At 36.4% G+C, this 20,850-nt stretch overlaps 1 protein-coding gene across 4 annotated transcripts in view; it reads left to right on the forward strand.

Annotated features, from left to right (window-relative positions):
• The window catches only part of sev (receptor protein-tyrosine kinase sevenless), a 109,273-nt gene that overhangs the window by 73,960 nt on the left and 14,463 nt on the right, over positions 1-20,850 (forward strand). For all 4 annotated transcript variants that reach the window (XM_074176109.1, XM_074176111.1, XM_074176112.1 and 1 more), the window contains exons 9-17: positions 192-401; positions 913-1,232; positions 1,520-2,019; positions 2,762-2,948; positions 4,114-4,434; positions 4,527-4,708; positions 10,789-11,181; positions 15,694-16,554; positions 18,820-19,222. In XM_074176109.1, coding sequence (XP_074032210.1) covers positions 192-401; positions 913-1,232; positions 1,520-2,019; positions 2,762-2,948; positions 4,114-4,434; positions 4,527-4,708; positions 10,789-11,181; positions 15,694-16,554; positions 18,820-19,222 — 3,377 coding nt within the window. The remainder of the gene's footprint in view (positions 1-191; positions 402-912; positions 1,233-1,519; positions 2,020-2,761; positions 2,949-4,113; positions 4,435-4,526; positions 4,709-10,788; positions 11,182-15,693; positions 16,555-18,819; positions 19,223-20,850) is intronic.

The following is a 20,850-nucleotide window of genomic DNA, read 5'->3' on the forward strand; positions in this document are numbered from 1 at the left end:
ATTCCCACTACGTTTCCAAATTTTAAGTTGTTGACAGTTGATCAAAAGATATTGAAAATAACATCCAAGCTTGTTCATCAGGCGATGGAAAATATAAGACAATAGTTTGGAAATTCTTCAAGATCGCTACCCTTTTGCACTCATGATAAAATAACAGATAAATTCAATCAGACATGATGTTCTCATTTCAGCTATCTTTTCTGGACCATTCAAGACTACAACAAAGGAGGACTCTTTCGTCTAGATATAAATGATATTAGCAACGGGATAAAGCACGAAGTTAAAATCAACAAAATCCTGAATGAGACTGAGTTAGGAGCTTTCACTTTCGAATATCACAACTTCAACATTTTAATATCATATCAAAGACTCAACACCATCATGTCGGTAACGTTAGACGGGTGAGTAATGGGATTTATTACTTTTTGTATTCAAACATTGTAATATAAACTAGAGACCTGCTATAGAAATAATTTTCCGTTATACAGGGTGTAACATAAGTACGTTGAAATATTCAAGTGACGTGTTCCTGAGACAATTTTAAGAAAAAAATTATTAATAATGACAGCGTACGCAGCGCCCTCTAAATGTTGCATGGAAATTAATACGAAATTATGATTTCCCACGTCAAAAAAAATCCGGGTACCGAATTTTGTGCAAATAAGTAATTTTTTGCCAGAGTTATTTTCAAAAAGCGAACAAAAAAGTCAACACCCCGTATCTCCGAAACGATGCATTTTTGGACACAAGTTCATATAGAGTTTTTTTCTTAAAATTGTCTCAGGAATATTCACTTAAATATTTCAACGTAGTCATGTTACACCCTGTATTAGTCGTAATATTGATAGTTGTTATAATAATTTATTGCTTATAGCATCAAGTATTCAATACTCTGACCATTTTCAATTTCAGCAAAGAAGTTAAAAACATCAGAACATCAGTGACGACTCCAAAGCTCAAGAAGGTTGTTTCACTAGCAATGGCCAGCAAGAAATTTTATTGGACAGACGGTGTGGATGTTTTCAATGAGGAGTACCACGCGGCCAGCCGAAGCTATTTCCACAACACCATACCGCAACAGACTAGCGAATACTACAAGAAAGTCTTCATCAATTTGCAAAGTTCCCAGCCTTGGCCAACTCCAATCAATCCGCCTACGAACGTGCAAGCTATATTCGGAAGAAATATCGCCAAAACAAGATGGCAACCACCTCATTTGGTTGGTCTACAAGGTACACCTAAGTTTGCCAATTGAAAATATCAAGTTTTTGAATAGATATTATTTTGTAATGTACGAATATAATCTCGTTTTACTCACGAAACTGGTATAAGTAGGTACTGCTTCATCGTTGGGGGAAGATCAAACTTCCTCTTGAAGATGACCACTTGGTGATCAAAACACGTGTCGAGGTGTATTCATTACTACACTAAAGGTTCCAAACAGTACATCACAGATCTAAGTCTTGTTGTTTCAAAAAAACTCTTGAATATTTCAGTTAGTCACTTCTATTTCTTTCAGGGAAGGGAGCATGGCAGAATTGGTCCTACGAGATATCACTGAAAGAAATCAACTCTGAAGAGATCATCATCCATAAAAACATTAACGACACATTCTTCACGATCACCAACTTGAAAGAGAACACCGAGTACATCCTGAGAGTAGCAGCCTATACAAACTCTGGAAGAGGTCCTTGGTCATCTGGGTTCAAGGGAACAACTCTAAATGCCTCCAAAACTCCTATACTGATATGGTCAGCTACTGATGGTCTTCTCCAATCGAACGCCGCTGGAGAAAATGTGGAAGTGCTCATAGACAAGAGCGAAATGAAGGATCTTCACTTCGTGGACATTGCTGGGTACAAGGATCGGATATTCTTGGTTGCGAATACTTCCCAAGTGTACTGGTACAACTTCTCTACTCGTGCTCATGGCCGTTTGGCGAAGTTGGACTCTGTTGGAAGCATTGCTGTGGACTGGATTGGGATGAAGCTGTACTGGTCGAATCCCAAACAGCAGATGGTGAGTGAATAATCTGCAGGAAATTCAATCAGATATAATTCATTTATTTTGAAAAAGAATTGGAGGTGAATAATAGAACGGTAGATTATTCAGAGTTAATAGTATATTTGTATTCAGATCAATATGGCTTTTGCTGATCGAGTGATACTGAGTCTGCGGTAATGGATGGCATTTCTAATACTGAACAACAATGAGATACTATCTATGATGATAATTTAAAAATTTTCACAATTATTTGTTATTTCTAAACGTTCTAAACAAATCAAATATTTCGCTTACACCGTAGCGAAATATTTGATTTGTTTAGTTGTTTTTCAACACATCTTCTATTTATAGTTATTTCAAATGTTTGAAGATTTTCTCATTTACCATTTCAATTTCGACATCATCAGTATTTTTAACTCAACTTTTTTCTCTCCCTCATCAACGGAGTCAAATATTTTTTAACATTTGTTTTTCCATAACAGGCCTCTTTGTATAATAAGAACATTTTCTATTTAATAAACTTTTAGTCATTCATCATTGAATCTTATATGGTTATTATTTACAATTGGACTTCCGTATTTATACTTAAATGTGGTCTCTTTCTCTATCATATCTGTTTTCTCCCTATATATAGGACTTTCTTCTCATTTTTTGTTCGCTCATTTGGTGGTACGTTTTTTATGTGTTTTTTCAATTGTAAACCATTATGGATCTTCATCTTTCATATTTTCATGTTTTTTTTCATGATTCTTTCCAGATTATACGCAGTAGTCTCGACGGAACCGACCAAGAACCGCTTCTGACAGTATTAGCGAAGGAGCTCAACATTGATTCCGTAAAAGCGTATCTTTATTGGACGACTGGTATAAAAGTTGAATGTGCCCGACTAAATGGCGTGGAAAGATACGAATACCACGATGTGGAATATTTCTCTGGAAAACAAGGTATTTGAATCTTCCTTTCAGAAATACTATGTTGCAGCTTAAGATACAGGGGCTATGTGCTTGAGATTGAATATTATAGTTGCCCACTATACCGATCTCCTCCATAGAGTTTAAGCGGCGTACTGTTTGAGTGAACTTTTGAACCCTTTACAAATTGAGGAAATACGAATCAGAAGGATAGCCACACTTGAATAAAACAAACAGTATATTACTCACCCGTTGTGTATTCATCAAAGATCAACGTTTCGCTATTATCTCAGATGGTAAACGTTACGTTACGTCTCACCAAAAACTAGCGATAACATATTTGGGAATAAATAGTAAAACAGATTGTTTATGTGAATCATGAAGAGGATGGGTCCCGAGACCGATCCTTGTGGAACCTCATGATTTACTAGACGTACACTTGATTGCTCAGAATATTGATACCTGTTGCTGAGATGAGAATCGGATAGTTGAAGTGGTAGACCCCTGATACCATAGTGTAAGATTTTTAATAATAATATTGATAAATTTTATGAAAGAAAAGAACCAGATTGAAACATATATCTCTTCAGATTTCGATGGGTATCCGAATATATAACAGTGCAATTTCATAAGAGAAAGAGCATCGAAAAAGAGAGGTTATATGTTCAGGTAGATTCAAAAAATGTTTAAATCTCAAATTTAGATTATGTTTGTCGGTTCTGAAGGACAATTCATCGAATAGTTAAGCATGATTTTCAGTAGATATGACTTTATGGAATATAGGAGCAGAATACAGTGCCCGCTTAGGGAACTGAAAAGTATATAAAACAAAGAGAAGTGGGCCTAAAATCGACCCTTGAGGTATCCCATTATTTATTTTGAGGGTAGTCGATTTTTTGAGAGAACGGTTTCAATAAGATGAAGAAGAACAATTTTCTGTATAGCTGTGTTAATAGTATATAATGTAGAAACAAATTGGCATTTTGAATAGACTGTATGTTTTCGAAGAAAATGTACTAGTCGGTTTTTCTAAATGATTTCAATTATTCTTCCAATCACGTAAAGTCTAGAAATATGTCGGTGATTATGTGAACTTCCTGGGTCACCCTTTTTGAATATAGCTATTTCTTTTGTTCTCATCGAATAATTATGACCAGCTGAGATAAATGAAGACAGTTATTTTTCTATTTCATTTCAGTAATGGGTCTGACTCTTAACCTAGAACAAAAATTTGTTTACTGGATAGTAAGAGGTTCTGACGGATCTCATCTCTACAAAGGTCCAATGAAAGGTTACTGGGATGACAAAATACCTGATATCGAAAAAGTATCCAGTTTGCAGAAACCCGACATCCAGGGCCCCCTCTGCTATTTCCACAAGAGATTGTTGTGGCTTCAAGACGGAAAAAACGCGGCGATTAGTGATTTGGCTGGTAAAAATATCGCCACCGTAAGCGGAAAACAAATGCAGGGTCTCAATTTGGTTCATGTCGTGGATTCTTTTCTAGATACTCTTCCAGGTTAGTACTTTTTGAGCTTTACTACTCATTGATGTCATGAATCAGCCAGCAACAATAATTTGTTTACAGATTTTATTTTAATTCTATTTCAGATGATACCGACCCTTGGCTTCAGGTAAATGTATTGCCAGAAAAAGTGAACAATAACTCTGTGGAAGTGGTGGGATCTTCTGATTCCTTCAACGTTACGTGGAACCCCGTCAAGAATGTCAACTACGGTCAAGTTTTCTACGAAGTTCAAATCGACGACAGCACACGAATCGACGGTTTTACGGTAAAATTATATTTCAGATTTGATAGTCTTCATTTGATCAGCACATTATCTATACTGGCCAACTTGTTGAATGTAGATTTTCCATGGTTTTTTCTGTGCTGAAAACATAATTAATGAATATCCAACTAACATTTTTCCTCCTATACACCTTCACCAACGTATTGTTCAATATTTATTCTTCAACATCAATTTCTCTTCTAGTCCTAGTATGGAATGTATTCTAAGAAATGCAATAACAAGTGTTTCCATGTATCATACAACAGAAAAGTTCTGTATGCCTTTCTACATTTCTAGAAAAATAACTAACTCTTTCTCCATTTCACTGGACCTATGTAATAATATTGCCAGTTTGATGGAATTCCAGTGCAAAATTCTTCATTTCTTTGACATATATTGGGATAGATTTTGCTGCTATTGAGTGTTCTTGGCATTAAACTGGCTGAGGTTGCTTACTTCATACGAAATATCTGGTCTGATAACAAGTGCAATTCAATTGAATTCTGATGAGGAGAGTCTGTTGTTTCAGTTGCCATTTCCTTTTTCTTCAGATTACTTCCCACTTCCGTTGGTCTGCACTGGTCCATTTCAAATTTTTTCAGAATATCCTTGATGCATTTCTCCTTTCAAATTTTTAATTTCAAAGCAGTATCTGTATCTGTAGAGTAGGGAGCACAGTGTAGACCCACAGCACTCAGGCCACATATGACCTATTCTACATCCTCCCGAGGAGTTGTCCTCCTAGTATATCATCCATCCTGTCATTTCCAGAAAGGTGGACAGGTCACTAACAGACATCTAGCAGATGTAGGCCAAGACTCGCCGAACACACAACCTTGAGGTGACTCACGGTGGCCTCCGCGAAGATTTTGGAAGGTGCAGCGACATTACTGTCGCTGCGCGGCTTTTTCAACCTTCTTGGGGTTCCCTTCGCGGAGGTTCACAAGTGAAGGAGCTTTCCTGTAGGGGCAGAAGGTTCCTTGCCTTTATTCAAGGCGGAGTTCTTGGCGCCCGCCGCAGGAAATGTCCTTGCTCTTGGAGGGGGAGTGTGGGAGGAGGAGGGTGCACTTATACACTTCTGGCCACGGCGCCTCAAATGCGCTTACGCCTTGGCCTTTGTATTACATCACCAGGTGATCTGCTATGTTCAGCCTCATTCCAAGCGGTAGACTGGGGTGGACATTTCTGTACATCCCCAACCACCGCCTTAGATTGAGTAGAGCACTTCTGTCCAGCCTCGGGATTGGTTTTTGTTTTTGTTATTTCTGTTTTTGTGTTGTTTCTTCCATGTGTGTTCCCACGAGTAGCAAGCAGAGGTAGGCTGATCTGATTACAATGAGGTATCGCCCAGTTCCCCAAGGGGATCATTCGTAACCGCGATCATTCAGCTGTCGACACGATTCCTTACACCTTAGCTTGGGCAGGCTAGTCCACGGGGGCATGTTATGCAAAGGTCCACGGGGGCATGTTATGCCAAGGCTTTTGGGGAGTTTTAGTTCCCCTCACCCTACTTATTTCTGCCACTGACCAAGAGGCCGGCGACCCCGTCCGTGAGGCCACATTGGCTTCCCAGACAGGGCCTCCAGTCCCCTGGCCGTTCCCCTCTCCGCTACCTGGGGACGCGCCCGATAGGTAGCCCAACCCACGGGTTTCAAGGCAGTAATTCAGTTCTCCTGGAAGATTCGAGTTGATGTTAATCAGAACACCCAATGATGAAGTCATCACAATTCACAGTTTTTCTCGTCCTAAATGTATCGAATAGATACAAAGATCAGCTTGTGAAGGATTATTTCTCATATGATTTGTTGAACCATTGTCTGCTTGTGTTTTTGCGTCCATGCATTTTTGTTTCGTGCAACAACGAATTTGATGAAGTCTACACATAATATAGTTTTTCTCGTCCTGAATGTATCGAATAGATACAAAGATCAGCTTGTGAAGGATTATTTCTCATCTGATTTGTTGAACCATTGTCTGCTTGTCTTTTTGCATCCATGCATTTTTGTTTCATGCAACAACCAATTTGATGAAGTCTACATATAATACAGTCTAATAATACAGGGTACGTCCCACAAAATCACCAAGGCAGATTTGTGTCAAAATAAATATATACCAATAACATAAAAGAGGTCACTGTTGATACAACAATTTCCTCAATGTTCTGGTGGATTGAGTCAATGCCTAGAAGCGTAGGTATATTATCGCTTTTGTCTCGAGCATTTTTTCTTCAGGCTCAATTGAAGATATACCTGGAGCAGTTCTGTGAAAAAACTTCAGCTATTGACATATAACTCCATGAAATAGCAAAAGAGTTAAGTTTCTTGAAAAGTTAAAGCTGAAGGATTTTGTCAGATAGGAACTGACTTCTTCAGAAGTATCAGCATTCCGATACTACATCTGATATACAAAGACCTTACAGATCGTAGTACTGAGAAGATGGAACGTTTTACAACTCAGTATGATTCACAGTATTTAAGAAACTACTCTTGTACAAAGTGGGCCAAATTGGACACTTTCAAAGGGAAACTCCTGATGATAGATGAAAACTTATGGCTGTGTGGGGGGGTCAAATTTTATGACAAACTCAATGGTGAAAACTGCATATCGATATCTCTCATCGTTTCTAAGTTACAACATTTTTTTCGAAAATGTGCATTTTTGAAAAGTTGCTTCAACTTTTTTTCTGTCAAAAATTTCTTGTTTCTATGAAACCATTTCCTGACCACTTTTTGAGTAGAATAAGATGTTGTAAAAAACCTATTTTTTCAAATAAGATATCAATAGTTGATGAAAAACTATTTTTTATCGAGACACCCTGCATATTACTACATATTTCAAGCCTTGTCATCTCGGGACTAGCATAACTTATAGTTATATGTACAGTGCATTTCGTTATTATTAAATTAAGTTGAAATTGGGGATAATGAAATTAATGCATGTATACTTTATTTTGAAGGGAAATTGACAGATGAAAATTGAATAGAAAGTCTTGTGACACATATTTCTGAAGCTCCTGATAGATGATTCACAACCCTAGAATATAATGTCAATATCTTCAACTAATACAAAATGGCGGAACTTTTACTAATTGCTTAGTCAAGTTCAGAAGATTCTCGAAATGGTTGCCTTGAACTTCTTGACATATGAACAGCCTATCCGATATTTCACGCCTAACATTTTCGAACACAGTAACGTCAATATCTCTACAAATATTTATTATTCTCTGCCATATATCCATTATTGAAGCAGGTTCAGTTTTGTACACCTTTTGCTTCAAATAGCCCCATAAAAAAGTCCAAAGGTTCAAATCTGGGGAGCAGTCTGGCCATTCTGTAGGACCTCGACGGCCAATCCAACGACCGGAAAAAGTAGTATCCAAATAGTTTCTTACTTCAGTAAGATTTCAGTAATGAGAGGGTCGACAGTAGTTTCCAACATAGTCAAATACAGTTCCCCTGTTGAATTTTGATCAATAGATAGAGATCCTACAATATGGTTTCCCAATATTCCTGCCCAAACGTTAATTTTTTCTGGATATTGGGTTTGTGTTTTCCGGAAAACGTTGAGGGTTAGTATCACTTTGCCGTTTAAAAAAATTACCTTCGTCACTGAAACAAATTTTGTGGAGATAGGTAGGATGCCTTGCCATGGGTTATGTCATGATTTGGCAGAATTCTGTTCTTTGATCAGTGTCATGTTCAGTTAATTGGTGTAACATTTAAATTTTGTATGGATGATACATATTCCTCTGCAAAACTCTCCACACAGTAGAAGGAGTCACCTCACAAACATTCGCGGCGGAATAAGTAGACTGTTCAGGATTCACTACCATCTCACAAATTATTTACATCTGCTGTTCTTCCGGATGACCGGATGACGGATGACCTGAAGGCTTTTTGTTATGTACGACGGCTATCGACGGCTATCCATCGTATTTTGTTAAAAACTGTGCAGTCAGTTCATGCCTCCCACTCTGTAAACTTTTCAATACATCTATTCAGTCTGGTATCTTCCCAAAGATTTGGAAAACGGCTCTTCTCGTCCCGATACATAAAAACTCAGGCAGTAGAAATCTAGTCAATAACTATCGGGGTATAAGTAAACTCTCTATTTTCAGTAAGGTATTTGAAAGCATAGTTTATGATTCACTATTTTATAGTTTAAAGACCTCACTCTGTGACATTCAACATGGTTTCTTCGCTAAACGTTCCATCGAAACAAATGTAGTCATTTACACCGAATATATCTCGAGTGCACTGGACAGCCGTGAACAAGTTGATTCACTGTATACTGATTTCAGCAAGGCTTTTGACAAGGTTGATCATAACATACTCATGTCGAAACTTGCTGGAATTGGTGTACAGGGCGATCTTCTAGGGTGGCTGTCCTCTTATGTATTTAATCGTAGTCAACTTGTTAGCATCAATGGATTCAAGTCGACGCCCTTTTGGTTACCTCAGGGGTACCTCAGGGCTCACACCTGGGTCCACTGTTGTTTTTAGTATTCATAAATGACATACAGTCTTGTTTCCTTTATTCTAATATTTTGTTATATGCGGACGACTTGAAAATATTTAAAAAAATTACCTTCATAAGAGACTGTTTAAAAATTCAGGAAGACCTTGCTAGATTTGTAATATATTGTGATATGAATAAGCTGAAACTCAACGTGGAAAAATGTACATGTATTTCGTTTTATAGAAATCATTCACCCATATTGTTTCAGTATTTGTTGAATAGTATTGCATTAAATAGAGTAGAATATATCAAGGACCTTGGAGTATACTTTGACACAAAATTGAATTTCAATCGCCATGTTGAATATGTCATAAATAGAAGCAACAGAACACTGGGTTTCTTCAATAGAATGTGCAGAGACTTCAACAACGAAGCCGCTATTAAAACTATCTATTATGCATCCTTGCTATAATACATTCAAATTGCGTTTAGAACGACTGCAAAATAGGTTTGTTAGACATCTTCATTACCGAATCACTAATGTCTATGTAACTCACGGTATTAATCAAATCCGTAACTATTATAACATTCAGCCTCTAGAACAACGGAGAATCACTTCGGATCTAGTGTTTGGCTATAAAATTTTAACGAATCTTATTGACTCGCCTGAGTTGATAGCAATGATGTCCTTTCATGTACCCTAGAGAAACACAAGGAATAAATATTTATTAGCTACTTCCACATATAACACCAATGTGGGGAAAAACTCTCCAATAAATAGAATTACAGACTCATTCAACAGATACTGTTCCAATTTAGACGTTTTCTCCATGTCCTTACAAATGTATAAAAGTAACATAAGGAAAATATTCAATTTTTTAATCATTCATGCTTTAGATTAAGCATTTAGATCATTTACCTGTTGAACGCCAGTTTTGTTAGCACAATCTGTATTTTAGTGGATACTTGTTTGGGTTCTTTGACCTGTATGTGTCCCGAATTTAGAATAAATAAATAAATAAACTACCGGTAGTTGTGAATTTGGATCCAAGTTACCTCGAATATTTTCTACAGATAGGACGATTCGGAAAACGTTCATTGAAAATCCTTTCGGTCTCGTGAAAGTTACGCGTCGCACCGTAAATAAAAATCGCTTCAATTTTTTCTTCCAATGGACGAGAATGGACAATTTTAGAGATTATTGACGTGGTACCTTTCTACTAGTGCAACCGAAAACTAAATGAGAATATTCTAACTGAACAAAGATGTTCGTTGTCGTACTGACATTTGTTGTCGTTTTTATAAACAAAAAATAACTTAACAAACTTTATCGGGTTGTCAGAATTGTCATATGCCAAATGGCACCCAGTCGCCATCTTGAAGGTTTTATCTGTCAATTTCACTTCATAATAAAGTATTCATGCATCAATTTCATTATCCCAAATTTCAATTTTGTGAGTTGATCCCTTCTGAAAATAAAACAGGGGGGGCATTAAAGAAATGCACTGTATATTCAACAGTAGGTACCGTGTCTGAAACAAATCGAACATTGATATTAAAATCATTTCTATTGAATTTTGTATATAGCACGATGAATTCATTCAGCTTTCAAATCATCATTGCAGATCGTCACGACCACAAACTCCACAGTGAAGTACTCGAGGAAAGTGACCCCCTTCACCCCTCTGAACGTCACCATCAGAGCGTTCACATACTGGTCGTCGGCTCCTCCAGTTCGTTCCAAAATATTTTCCCCCCCGTCAACCCCTTCGGCACCACGGAACCCGAGAAGCTTCGTCGAGTACCTTCCCCATTCCTCCACGTACCCCCGTTATGCCACGATTACGATCAGGTGGGATCCGCCCCTGTATCCCAACGGAGTGCTCCACGGTTTCAAACTGAGGTGTTGGTACGTTGATGAAGAGGACGAGAATATTTGCGACAACGCATTCACGCGAGGGAATGAGACGGAGTATAAGTTGGAAGTGATGGAGAGTGACAGCTTGTATCACTTTGAGGTAAGTTCCATTATTGGTGATGATAATAATGATCAAATAACTGGTTGAGTGATTCAATTTTTTTTAAACTATTGTTTTCTTACCAACGTTTCGAATGTAAAGAATCTTCATAAACATACCTACCACTAAAACTTATAACTGTTATCATTTAAATTTTACGAAGAATTATGAATTCCTAATCAAATTACTCACCATTACATTACATTACACACTGTCTTCCGATAGTCCGAATCTCTGCACATGATGATTCAAATGACAGTGACTTGTAAGAAGATCTGTTAGACATCGTAGTTCAGTTCATCCCTGCTGTAGTTCAACAACCGTTCAGTATCAAGCTTCTAAGGGTGAATAAACGCCAATCCTGGAAGATTCTGCCAAAAGTCCATAAATCTTCTTGCCATCCAGGTATTCAATATTTGTTTGACAAAACCTAAAGCGATGCCAATGACAGGTTCTGGTCCAATGAAGCTGCTTGCAGCACCCTCCTTTGCAAGAGAATCAGCAGCCGAATTGCCTTACAGTTCAGTATGGCCAGGAATCCAGATCAGAGACAATCTGTGAGGTATTCCTATCAAGGAGAACCGTTTTTGGCTATTTGCTACCAATTTAGACGTTGCTCGGTAGGAGCCAAGAGCTTCCATTGTCGCTAGACTGTCCGAGCATAAATTTCCGCTTGAAATACAGTCACACAGGCAGCTTGATATCTCTGTCCTGGGTCTGCGACTGAAAACACCTGCACCATAACCGGAAGTTGTTTTTGATCCATCTGTGAACCAACAACTATCTGCTTTCGATATTTCCTTCTCCCGGATGATCCAGTCCTCTCTACTCGGGAACAGTACTTTATAAGACAGTTCATAGTTGACAGTTGGAGGCATAAATTCAGAGGTCATTTCCAGAATGCTGTGACTTCCAGTGTCAACCAACAATCTGTTGCACTCTGCGTTAAATTGATTCATGCAATTGGCAATGTGCACAGTTCTGTATGCAGTCCATCTAGCCTCTCTCTCCAGAATATTGTGGAGAGGAGTTATATCTAGAAGGATCTCCATGGCCGCTGACGGTATAGTACTGATGGCACCACTGATGGCCAGACAGGCCTGTCTGTAAGCCAGATAGCATCAGACATAAAAATGAAAATAATAAAAATTTTCAGAATAACAACACTACACAAATATTTGTTTGAAGGTGGTTGATAATTTTTCGTGGTGTATTTCATCAGTTCGGATTTCCATTGTCTAATATAATATAAATAAATTTTAGATGTATGTTTTTTAAGCAAAATTTTACTGGCAACATCTACTGTGAGGAGATTTTATCTTTAATTAATTTGAATGTCAACAGACAGACCAGAGCCAGTACCGAAACATTTAAAATACCGTTCCACTCCACAAATTATGGTTTTTTCTCTCCTGTCACTCGAATATGTATCAACAGGTTGATATCTTTAGCAGCTCCACAAATACCATCAAAATTGAACTGAGTCACATTATTTGCTGAAACATTTACTTTGAATATTCTATACTATTTCATCATTATATTGCTTTCTTTTTATACTATATATCATATTATTATTATTGTGATATATATTTATTATATTTAGTTCAGTTCAAGATTTTACAAACCTTTTTTTTGCATTTTTCTCCATGACAAAATTGTACTGCGATTTTTATCGATATATTATTGTATTGCCTTTTTATATTGTATTATGTATTTATTGAATTTATTATCTTTAATTTAGTTAAGATTTTACAAAAATTTTTTTTATAACAAATTGTAATTGGGACTACCCGTTAAATAAATAAATAAATAAATTGATTCTACTCTACTGGACCGTGCTTTTTTGCTCTGTAATACAAAGAAAGGTCTCGAAATGAAACTAGGCATCATCAAAAATGACCTTCAACGGAATGGTTTCTCCAAAGTGATGGTAGAACCGGCCTTCACAAGGAAGAGAAGCCACCACAACCAGTACTTGTACTTCCCTACATCAGAAGATTATTGGAAAGGATAAGACGGATTAGGTCCAAGTATAACATCAGGACCTGTTTTAGATCTGGGAACACTATCCGTAGCAGCCTCACGAAAACCAGGCCACCAAACGCAGATAGCAATTCCAAGAATTGCATTTACCGGATACCCTGCGAATGCGGAGAATCATACATCGGTGAAACTAAGAGGCCATTGAAAGTTCGCATTGCTGAGCACAAGAAACACACACAGCGAGGAGAAACCAGCAAATCCAGAATAGCAGAGCATGTTTGGACTCATCAGCACAACATCAAGCTGAAATCATCCACAAAGAGGAACACTGGTTTAGAAGAAAATTCAAAGAAGCGGCGTATGTGTTATCCAACAATAGTCAAGCTAGCGTAGAGATACGTAACATATGGAAACCTCTATTCAAGCGAGAAACGACCAACTCCCACCAAACGATCATCTCCCGCCAAAACCAATAAAGCGGAAAGAGGGAGGAGGAGATATGTGAAAGCACTCGAATGACCTATAAATAGTGAGATCTCGGAGGAATAAGTCCAGTTATCACCCGAACACGATTGTGGATACTAACAATCGAATCTTGGTTTGAAATAATTTTTATTTTTTAATTTTTTTTTAATATTTTAAATTTTTTCAATTTTTTCAGCTTTTATTAATATTTCAATTTTTATTTGTTTGGTTGTTGTATGTTGTATGTATGTCTTTATAATTTCAGTTTTTTGTTTAATACAATTGTTTTTTTTCGGTTAATTTTTTGATTTTTTTTCAGGGTTATCAAATCAATTCATATTATATTAGACAATGAAAGTCCGAACTGATGAAATACTACACAAATACATAAAATAAATGAATAGCTTCATCTTTGATACTGTTGAGATGGTGTCTTTGATAATGATGAGAATGAAAAAAAAGGGGAATTATTTAGGTATTTTGCTAACTGAATTGATATATGCCGTATTGACAGCTTGACAGCCCTTCTAGTGTCAACACTATCGTGTTTGACGATATATACGAGTATCACTTCAAATTATTTTGAATAAATATAGTTCAAATTTTCAAATAGTTGGATGTTCAAAGTCAAAAATGTGTCCATGTTTTCTTTCGTGTTCAACAAGGGCTATGAAGTTTTTGATATTTTTCTTAGTCTCTTATGTGTCCTAAAACTCGTGTGTAAGATATCGTCAAGATTGACCAACATATCATTTGTGGCAGCTTTCACAGTTCAATCCGAACACTATGTTGGATTGTATTTCTTGCGGTGTTTTAGTTTTTGGTTTGGAGAAAACATACTTTCCAACTGTGTTTTCATTTGAAAAGGTCACTTCAATATGTTCGTTACTGAGTAATATTCCAAGTTTTTCAGACAACTTTTCTATATATGGTATTTTGTGATATTTGGTGTTGACTCTTGTTTTATTTTTCGATAAAGGGCTTTTGGCTACTTTTCGGTGAGTAAGTTAATCAAGAATTCATGATTCCTCGTAACATTGAAATGAAAGTTATAAGTTTTGTGGGATGTACGTTTATGAAAATTCATTGTTACAGAGCCCTGAAGAAGAATTCATCAACTTCGAAACATTGGCAAGAAAACAAGTGTTGTTTTTGGATTGATCCTGTTAATAATAATACTTTAATAGTATAAGCTAACTCTACAGTGCGTACGTAAACTTTTGAACGAAATATCGAAGTCGAAATAAATTAACTGAAAAGGTATAATATTTAGTACTTTTCGATGTTAAAGACAATAATGTTGCAAAGAGGAATCTTGCGGTAACCCGTTTGATTATTGTTTCAATTTCCTATCCAACATTTTTTCATTTTTGAAAATCGTATCAGTTGTTTCTGAGTAATTGGCAGTAATTGGCAGAAAAAATATATTCTGAACTCTCTTTAGTTCATTCCAATCAATATTTGAGTTGGTCACTATTCGCTTCCAGACAATAACTTCTATTTATTATATGCGAGCGCTTTCGATGGCTGGCTGTGCTATCATCTTCAGGGCTCTACTCAAACTGAACGTTTCATCCTCTTGTTTGTTCTTTCATGCGGTCAGAACGCCTTCGTGCCGGTGCTGCAGATAAATTTGTCTGTATTTGAGTTGCATCAGGTAATATACTTTGTGTTGGATTTTCTCTAGGTTCATGGTTTCTAGGAATGTGTATTGTATATTGAACAACAGGAATGAGTCAGAAATACGGTTGCTGCAGAAGCAATTCAAAGCCCAATTCATGCAATTTTGCCATCGTTTTCAGCCTACCTCATAAGCGAGGACCTTGACATCTCCCCTTGAATAGATGCCATCTATGGGGTGGACAGAGAAACATTTTTCGCCGAAACAGCAGTGAAAAATACGAGAACAAATCTCATTGGGTTGTTCTCATGAACATATTTGTGTCCACTAGAAAATAAAATAATGATTTTATTAAGTTTTTTATTTTGATGCCTTCAGTATCGAGAACTGCGACCAGCATCTATTTTGGAAAATATTAAGATAATTTAAATTAAATGTTTTAGGTCCGGGCATTCACGAAAATAGGATTGGGTGCATCATCCCCCCCTCTTTCAGTGGACACAGCAGTTGAACACCCCGTCCCTACCATATTAGCATCTAATCACAATTCAATTTACATTTACGATGTAGATTATAAACGAGAATACCTACTGGTCGATGGTATTACCGAACCAAGAGGCGTAGCTTACCTAATGAAAGAAAAAAAGGTATTCTGGATTAACACAAAAAGAGAAATATACACGTTTGATGTCACAACCATGGTCCCATCAAAGATAGCTGAAACTACGAGTGACGCCAGAGGGTTAACTATTAACTGGCTCGAGAGGAGTCTGTATTACCTACAGGACGTTACTCAAAACACGACCGAAGTATATAAAGTCGATTTGAACTTGGAGCTAGGAAAATCAGTGAAAATTCTGGAAGCTGACGCTCGAATAACCGAGATAGATGTCTCCCCATTTTCGAAATCTCTATTCTGGATCCAAACCAAGGACAACTTAGATTTCTCAGCGATGTTGAGCGACGAAACCGGATCGAATATAAGACAGTTTTCCACCAACTCCAATTCTCCCTCGTGCAACTGTCCTTCAATGGCGGAATTTGGCCCGACGTTTTGCGTAGACAGTTCCAATAGAACTCTGAGACCTAAAGTTGTTTTCTACGAGCGGCAATTTCGAAGTATCTTGAGAGCTGATGGTAGCTTTTGTGATTGCGAAGAGATCGCTGGAGGTGACACTCTCAATGGCGCTGTTGATGGTTTCCCTTCGGAACATTTGCGAGCTGATTTTGGGACGATATATTGGACCGAGCAGAAATCCTTTCATGCTTTGGAGTGGAGGAGCCGGGTGTTATTGACTGAGCAGGTATGTTTTTTTCTGGTTTTTGTTTCTGTGGTGTATTTATGTGAAATTTTGAGAAAAAATACAGTTCAAAATTTTCATATACAGGGTGTTTCATAAGTGAACCACGTTATTTCGTGGATCCTTCTCTTATAATGTGGCCTGGCTTTATAATCGAATTCGTAAATCACTCAAATTTCTCTCCGCGCTAGATTATAGAAATAAACTCTATATTTACTTACTGGAACATAAATTTCCCCAATTTCTCTGTCTATAAAATAATTTTGATGTAAATGAGTATTTTATACAGTTTGATTTACATTAGTTTTTTCTTAATGTTGTTCGTACTGACAGAAATGATTCTGGTGCATTTGGCACTGAAATATATCTGAGATTTACGTATGTTGTGCATGTACAATATTTTTCATTTATTTTTTTTCACTGTCCTCATCTAAATCGATAATGAATTTATTCCTACCATTAATATGGACGTGTCCAATCTTCGTTCAACTAAAATTACTTTTTTAATCCTTTTCTGCCAGTCTTCCTCTTTTTTTATTAGCTCCACTGCCTTTCAATCAAATTTTGTTTGCAGGCGTGTTAGGCGAACATATTGTCGAACCATCAGTTCACCGTTTCGTAACTGTATCGTGAGTGTCATACCAAGTTTCGTCCAAATAGAAAAGTTGCCGTTGTTCTTGTCTATATTTAGTTATTTGTCCTGAGTATTCGTTACGCAATTCCACTATTCTTCTGCTTTCCATAACTTCTTAACGTTTATTTATTATCTAAATCCTAGTTTCTTTGTCCAATTCTGAAGAGTTTTGAATTTCACTAGTTCGGACTTCCATTGTCTACTATATAAAATGATTTGAAATCCCTGAAACAAGTAAGTCCGGAAGTCCGAACTAGTGAAATTCATCACGAAACATTGTCAATCACCTTCAAACAAAATCTGAAGAGTTTTGTCACAGCAGCTCACGTTATTGCCTGAAGTATTCAATTCCTTCCTTATGATTTCAGTTGTAGAAATCTCATTGCTTTTGTAACAGTAGTATATTGTTTTTTTCAATGATTTTTTTAGAAGGTTTTGGTGATTCCGTTTCACCTTGCGTCTTGCGTTCATAAGGTTTGTTTTTGACTATTTTACGAACAATTGAGAAAGGAATTTCGGTCAAATCTAATGTTGCTTGTAATAGTTTGTTTTCCTCGAAACCAAACTTGAGATGTAGATTCTTATATACTATATACATTGAAACATACTCTCTGTTTTCAATATTTAAAATCATGCGAATCTTATTCACTGGTATCTCTTTTTCGCATTGTTCACCATCGCTATTGGAATGACTACACAGGAAAAAGTCTACGTTGTTATCACACTCGTTATTACTATTAGTACGTGTCCAAGGACGCCACATTTTGAACAGATAACAAAAAATTTAAGTAATTATAACTGCACCAATATTGAATTTCAACATTCAAATCGCGATCAGTTCCTAAATTGAACACGACGGCGACAACCATCCCCGCATTCCTGATTTATATTCGTCACTGTAACATGACTTCAAATTTAATTTTATGACTCTTCAGCCAATCATAAAACTCGATTAGTAAAAATCATCCAATACGAACCACCAATTCGACGGTTCATTTTTATGTACTGTTTTTTTTTGCCTTTGAGAGTGCCGATAACTTTATGCACAATACGTTTACTTCGACTATACCACTTGTGAATATTTTTCTGACTCGGAGTACAGTCACCGTATGCCACTGTTAACATTTCAAGTGTTTTCGAGAACTCAATTAGCACGCAAAAGTTTTTCTAACTTTCATACCTCTCACCAACAAACAGAACATGCTAAAGAGCTGAAACTGATCGTATGTTCGACACCAGTGTACCAACATGGAAAAATAAAAAATCACTAATAGAATGAACGAAATTTTAACATTCGCCTCATTTTTTGAATAGACTTCGTACGTCTGCTCATTGACAAAATAATATGCAATATTATGTATTTTATAAGCATAATCTCTCTGTAGACTCTGTGGTCTAGATCGGTATGGAATTTGAGGTAGACAAATAGACTTCGGTCCACTACAAGAGACAACGATGAGAAAAATTATCGACAGATTTTTCAACTTGTGAATGGGAGCATCCATCACCACATGAATATTCGTTTACTTTAACTTAGAGTAGAACAAAACCACTAACGCAAAATATCCAATATCTTTTCAATACAGTTGAGCAAGACACTGAAGAAAATGCTACATGAATGTTTTAATTTTCAGATTGAAATGAGCAATTTCATCATATACGGCCAGCACATGCAACCATTTCCTCAGGACAATTGCCTGTCACCAAAACAACAGCAAAACCTTACAGTCTCCCTCAAAGCTAGAACATCCAACTCACTGATTCTGCTTATGCCGAAACCTTCTATAGATGAAGAGTGTTCGAACATATCAATGGCGACAATAGCATACACTATATACTATAGCATATATGACGAAGGGTTCGACTGTTTCGACAGCCACAACTGCACGGTTTTGATCACTACAAATACCACTCAAGAGATCACCAATTTGAAACCGTTTTCGAATTATTTGATCTCCGTGTCAGCGAGTAATTATTTCACAATGAGGGACAGTATTACAATCGGCCCTTCTACTATGTTCCAGACTGCTCCAGGAGGTGAATATTTTATTTTATTTATTCGTAAGAAATTTGGTTATCCTTTTGTTATCTTTCTTTATAAATACAGTACAAACAATTATTTAATTTTTTTGAATATTCGGGTGAATTGGACGGGATTTATAGGAAAAATTCAGTTTGCGCTCAATAGCGAAAAATATTTTTCGCGCGCTATATTACGAAACATACATTTTTCGCTTCGTAGCGAAAAAACAGTTTGTGCTTCATAGCGAAAAATTAATTTTTGCACTTAATAGCGAAAAATCAAATTTTGCGTTTCATTGCGAAAAATAGTTTGTGCTCTATAGAGGATAAATACATTTTGCCCTTCATAGCGCAAATTATATTTCATGTGATATGTAGCGAAAGATACATTTTGCGCTTCATAACGATAAATACAGTTTGTGATTTATAGCGAAAAAATACAATTTGCCTTTCCTAGCAGAAAATATATTTCTCGCGCTATATAGTGAAACATACATTTTGCGCTTCATAGCCAAAAAATACAGTTTCCGCTTCATAGCGAAAAATATATTTCGCATGATATATAGCGAAACATACATTTTGCCATTCATATCATAAAACACAGTTTGCGCTTCATAACGAGAAATACAGTTTGTGCTTCATAGCAAAAAAATACATTTTGCGTTTTTCAGCAAAAAATGTATATCTCACGCTATAAAGTGAAACATACATTTTGCACATCAAAGCAAAAAATACAGTTTGTGCTTCATAGCGAAAAAAGACATTTTGCGCTTCATAGCGAAAAAATACATTTTGGGCTTCATAGCGAAAAATATATTTCGCGTGATATATGGCGAAACATACATTTTGCCCTTCATATCACAAAACACAGTTTGCGCATCATAGCAAAAAAATACATTTTGTGTTTTTTAGCAAAAAATATATTTCTCACGCTATAAAGTGAAACATACATTTTGCACATCAAAGCAAAAAATACAGTTTGTGCTTCATAGTGAAAAAAGACATTTTGCGCTTCATAGCGAAAAAATACATTTTGGGCTTCATAGCGAAAAATATATTTCGCGTGATATATGGCGAAACATACATTTTGCCCTTCATATCAAAAAACACAGTTTGCGCTTCATAACGAGAAATACAGTTTGTGCTTCATAGCAAAAAAATACATTTTGTGTTATTTAGCAAAAAATATATTTCTCACGCTATAAAGTGAAACATAATTTTGCACATCAAAGCAAAAAATACAGATTGTGCTTCAAAGCGAAAAAAGACATTTTGCGCCTCATAGCGAAAAAATACATTTTTCGCTTCATAGTGAAAAATATATTCCGCGCAATATATAGCAAAACATACATTTTTGCCATTCATATCATAAAACACAGTTTGCGCTTGATAACGAGAAATACAGTTTGTACTTTATAGCGAAAAAATACATTTTGCGTTTTTTAGCAAAAAATATATTTCTCACGCTATAAAGTGAAACATACATTTTGCGCGTCAAAGCAAAAAATACAGTTTGTGCTTCATAGCGAAAAAAGACATTTTGTGCCTCATAGCGAAAACATACATTTTGCCATTCAAATCATAAAACACAGTTTGCGCTTCATAACGAGAAATACAATTTGTGCTTTATAGCGAAAAATACA

The sequence above is a fragment of the Leptinotarsa decemlineata genome, unplaced genomic scaffold, assembly GCF_025532065.1.
Source record: "Leptinotarsa decemlineata unplaced genomic scaffold, Ldec_3_MD MMD2_tig00001621_RagTag_RagTag, whole genome shotgun sequence".
Taxonomy (NCBI): Eukaryota; Metazoa; Arthropoda; class Insecta; order Coleoptera; family Chrysomelidae; genus Leptinotarsa; species Leptinotarsa decemlineata.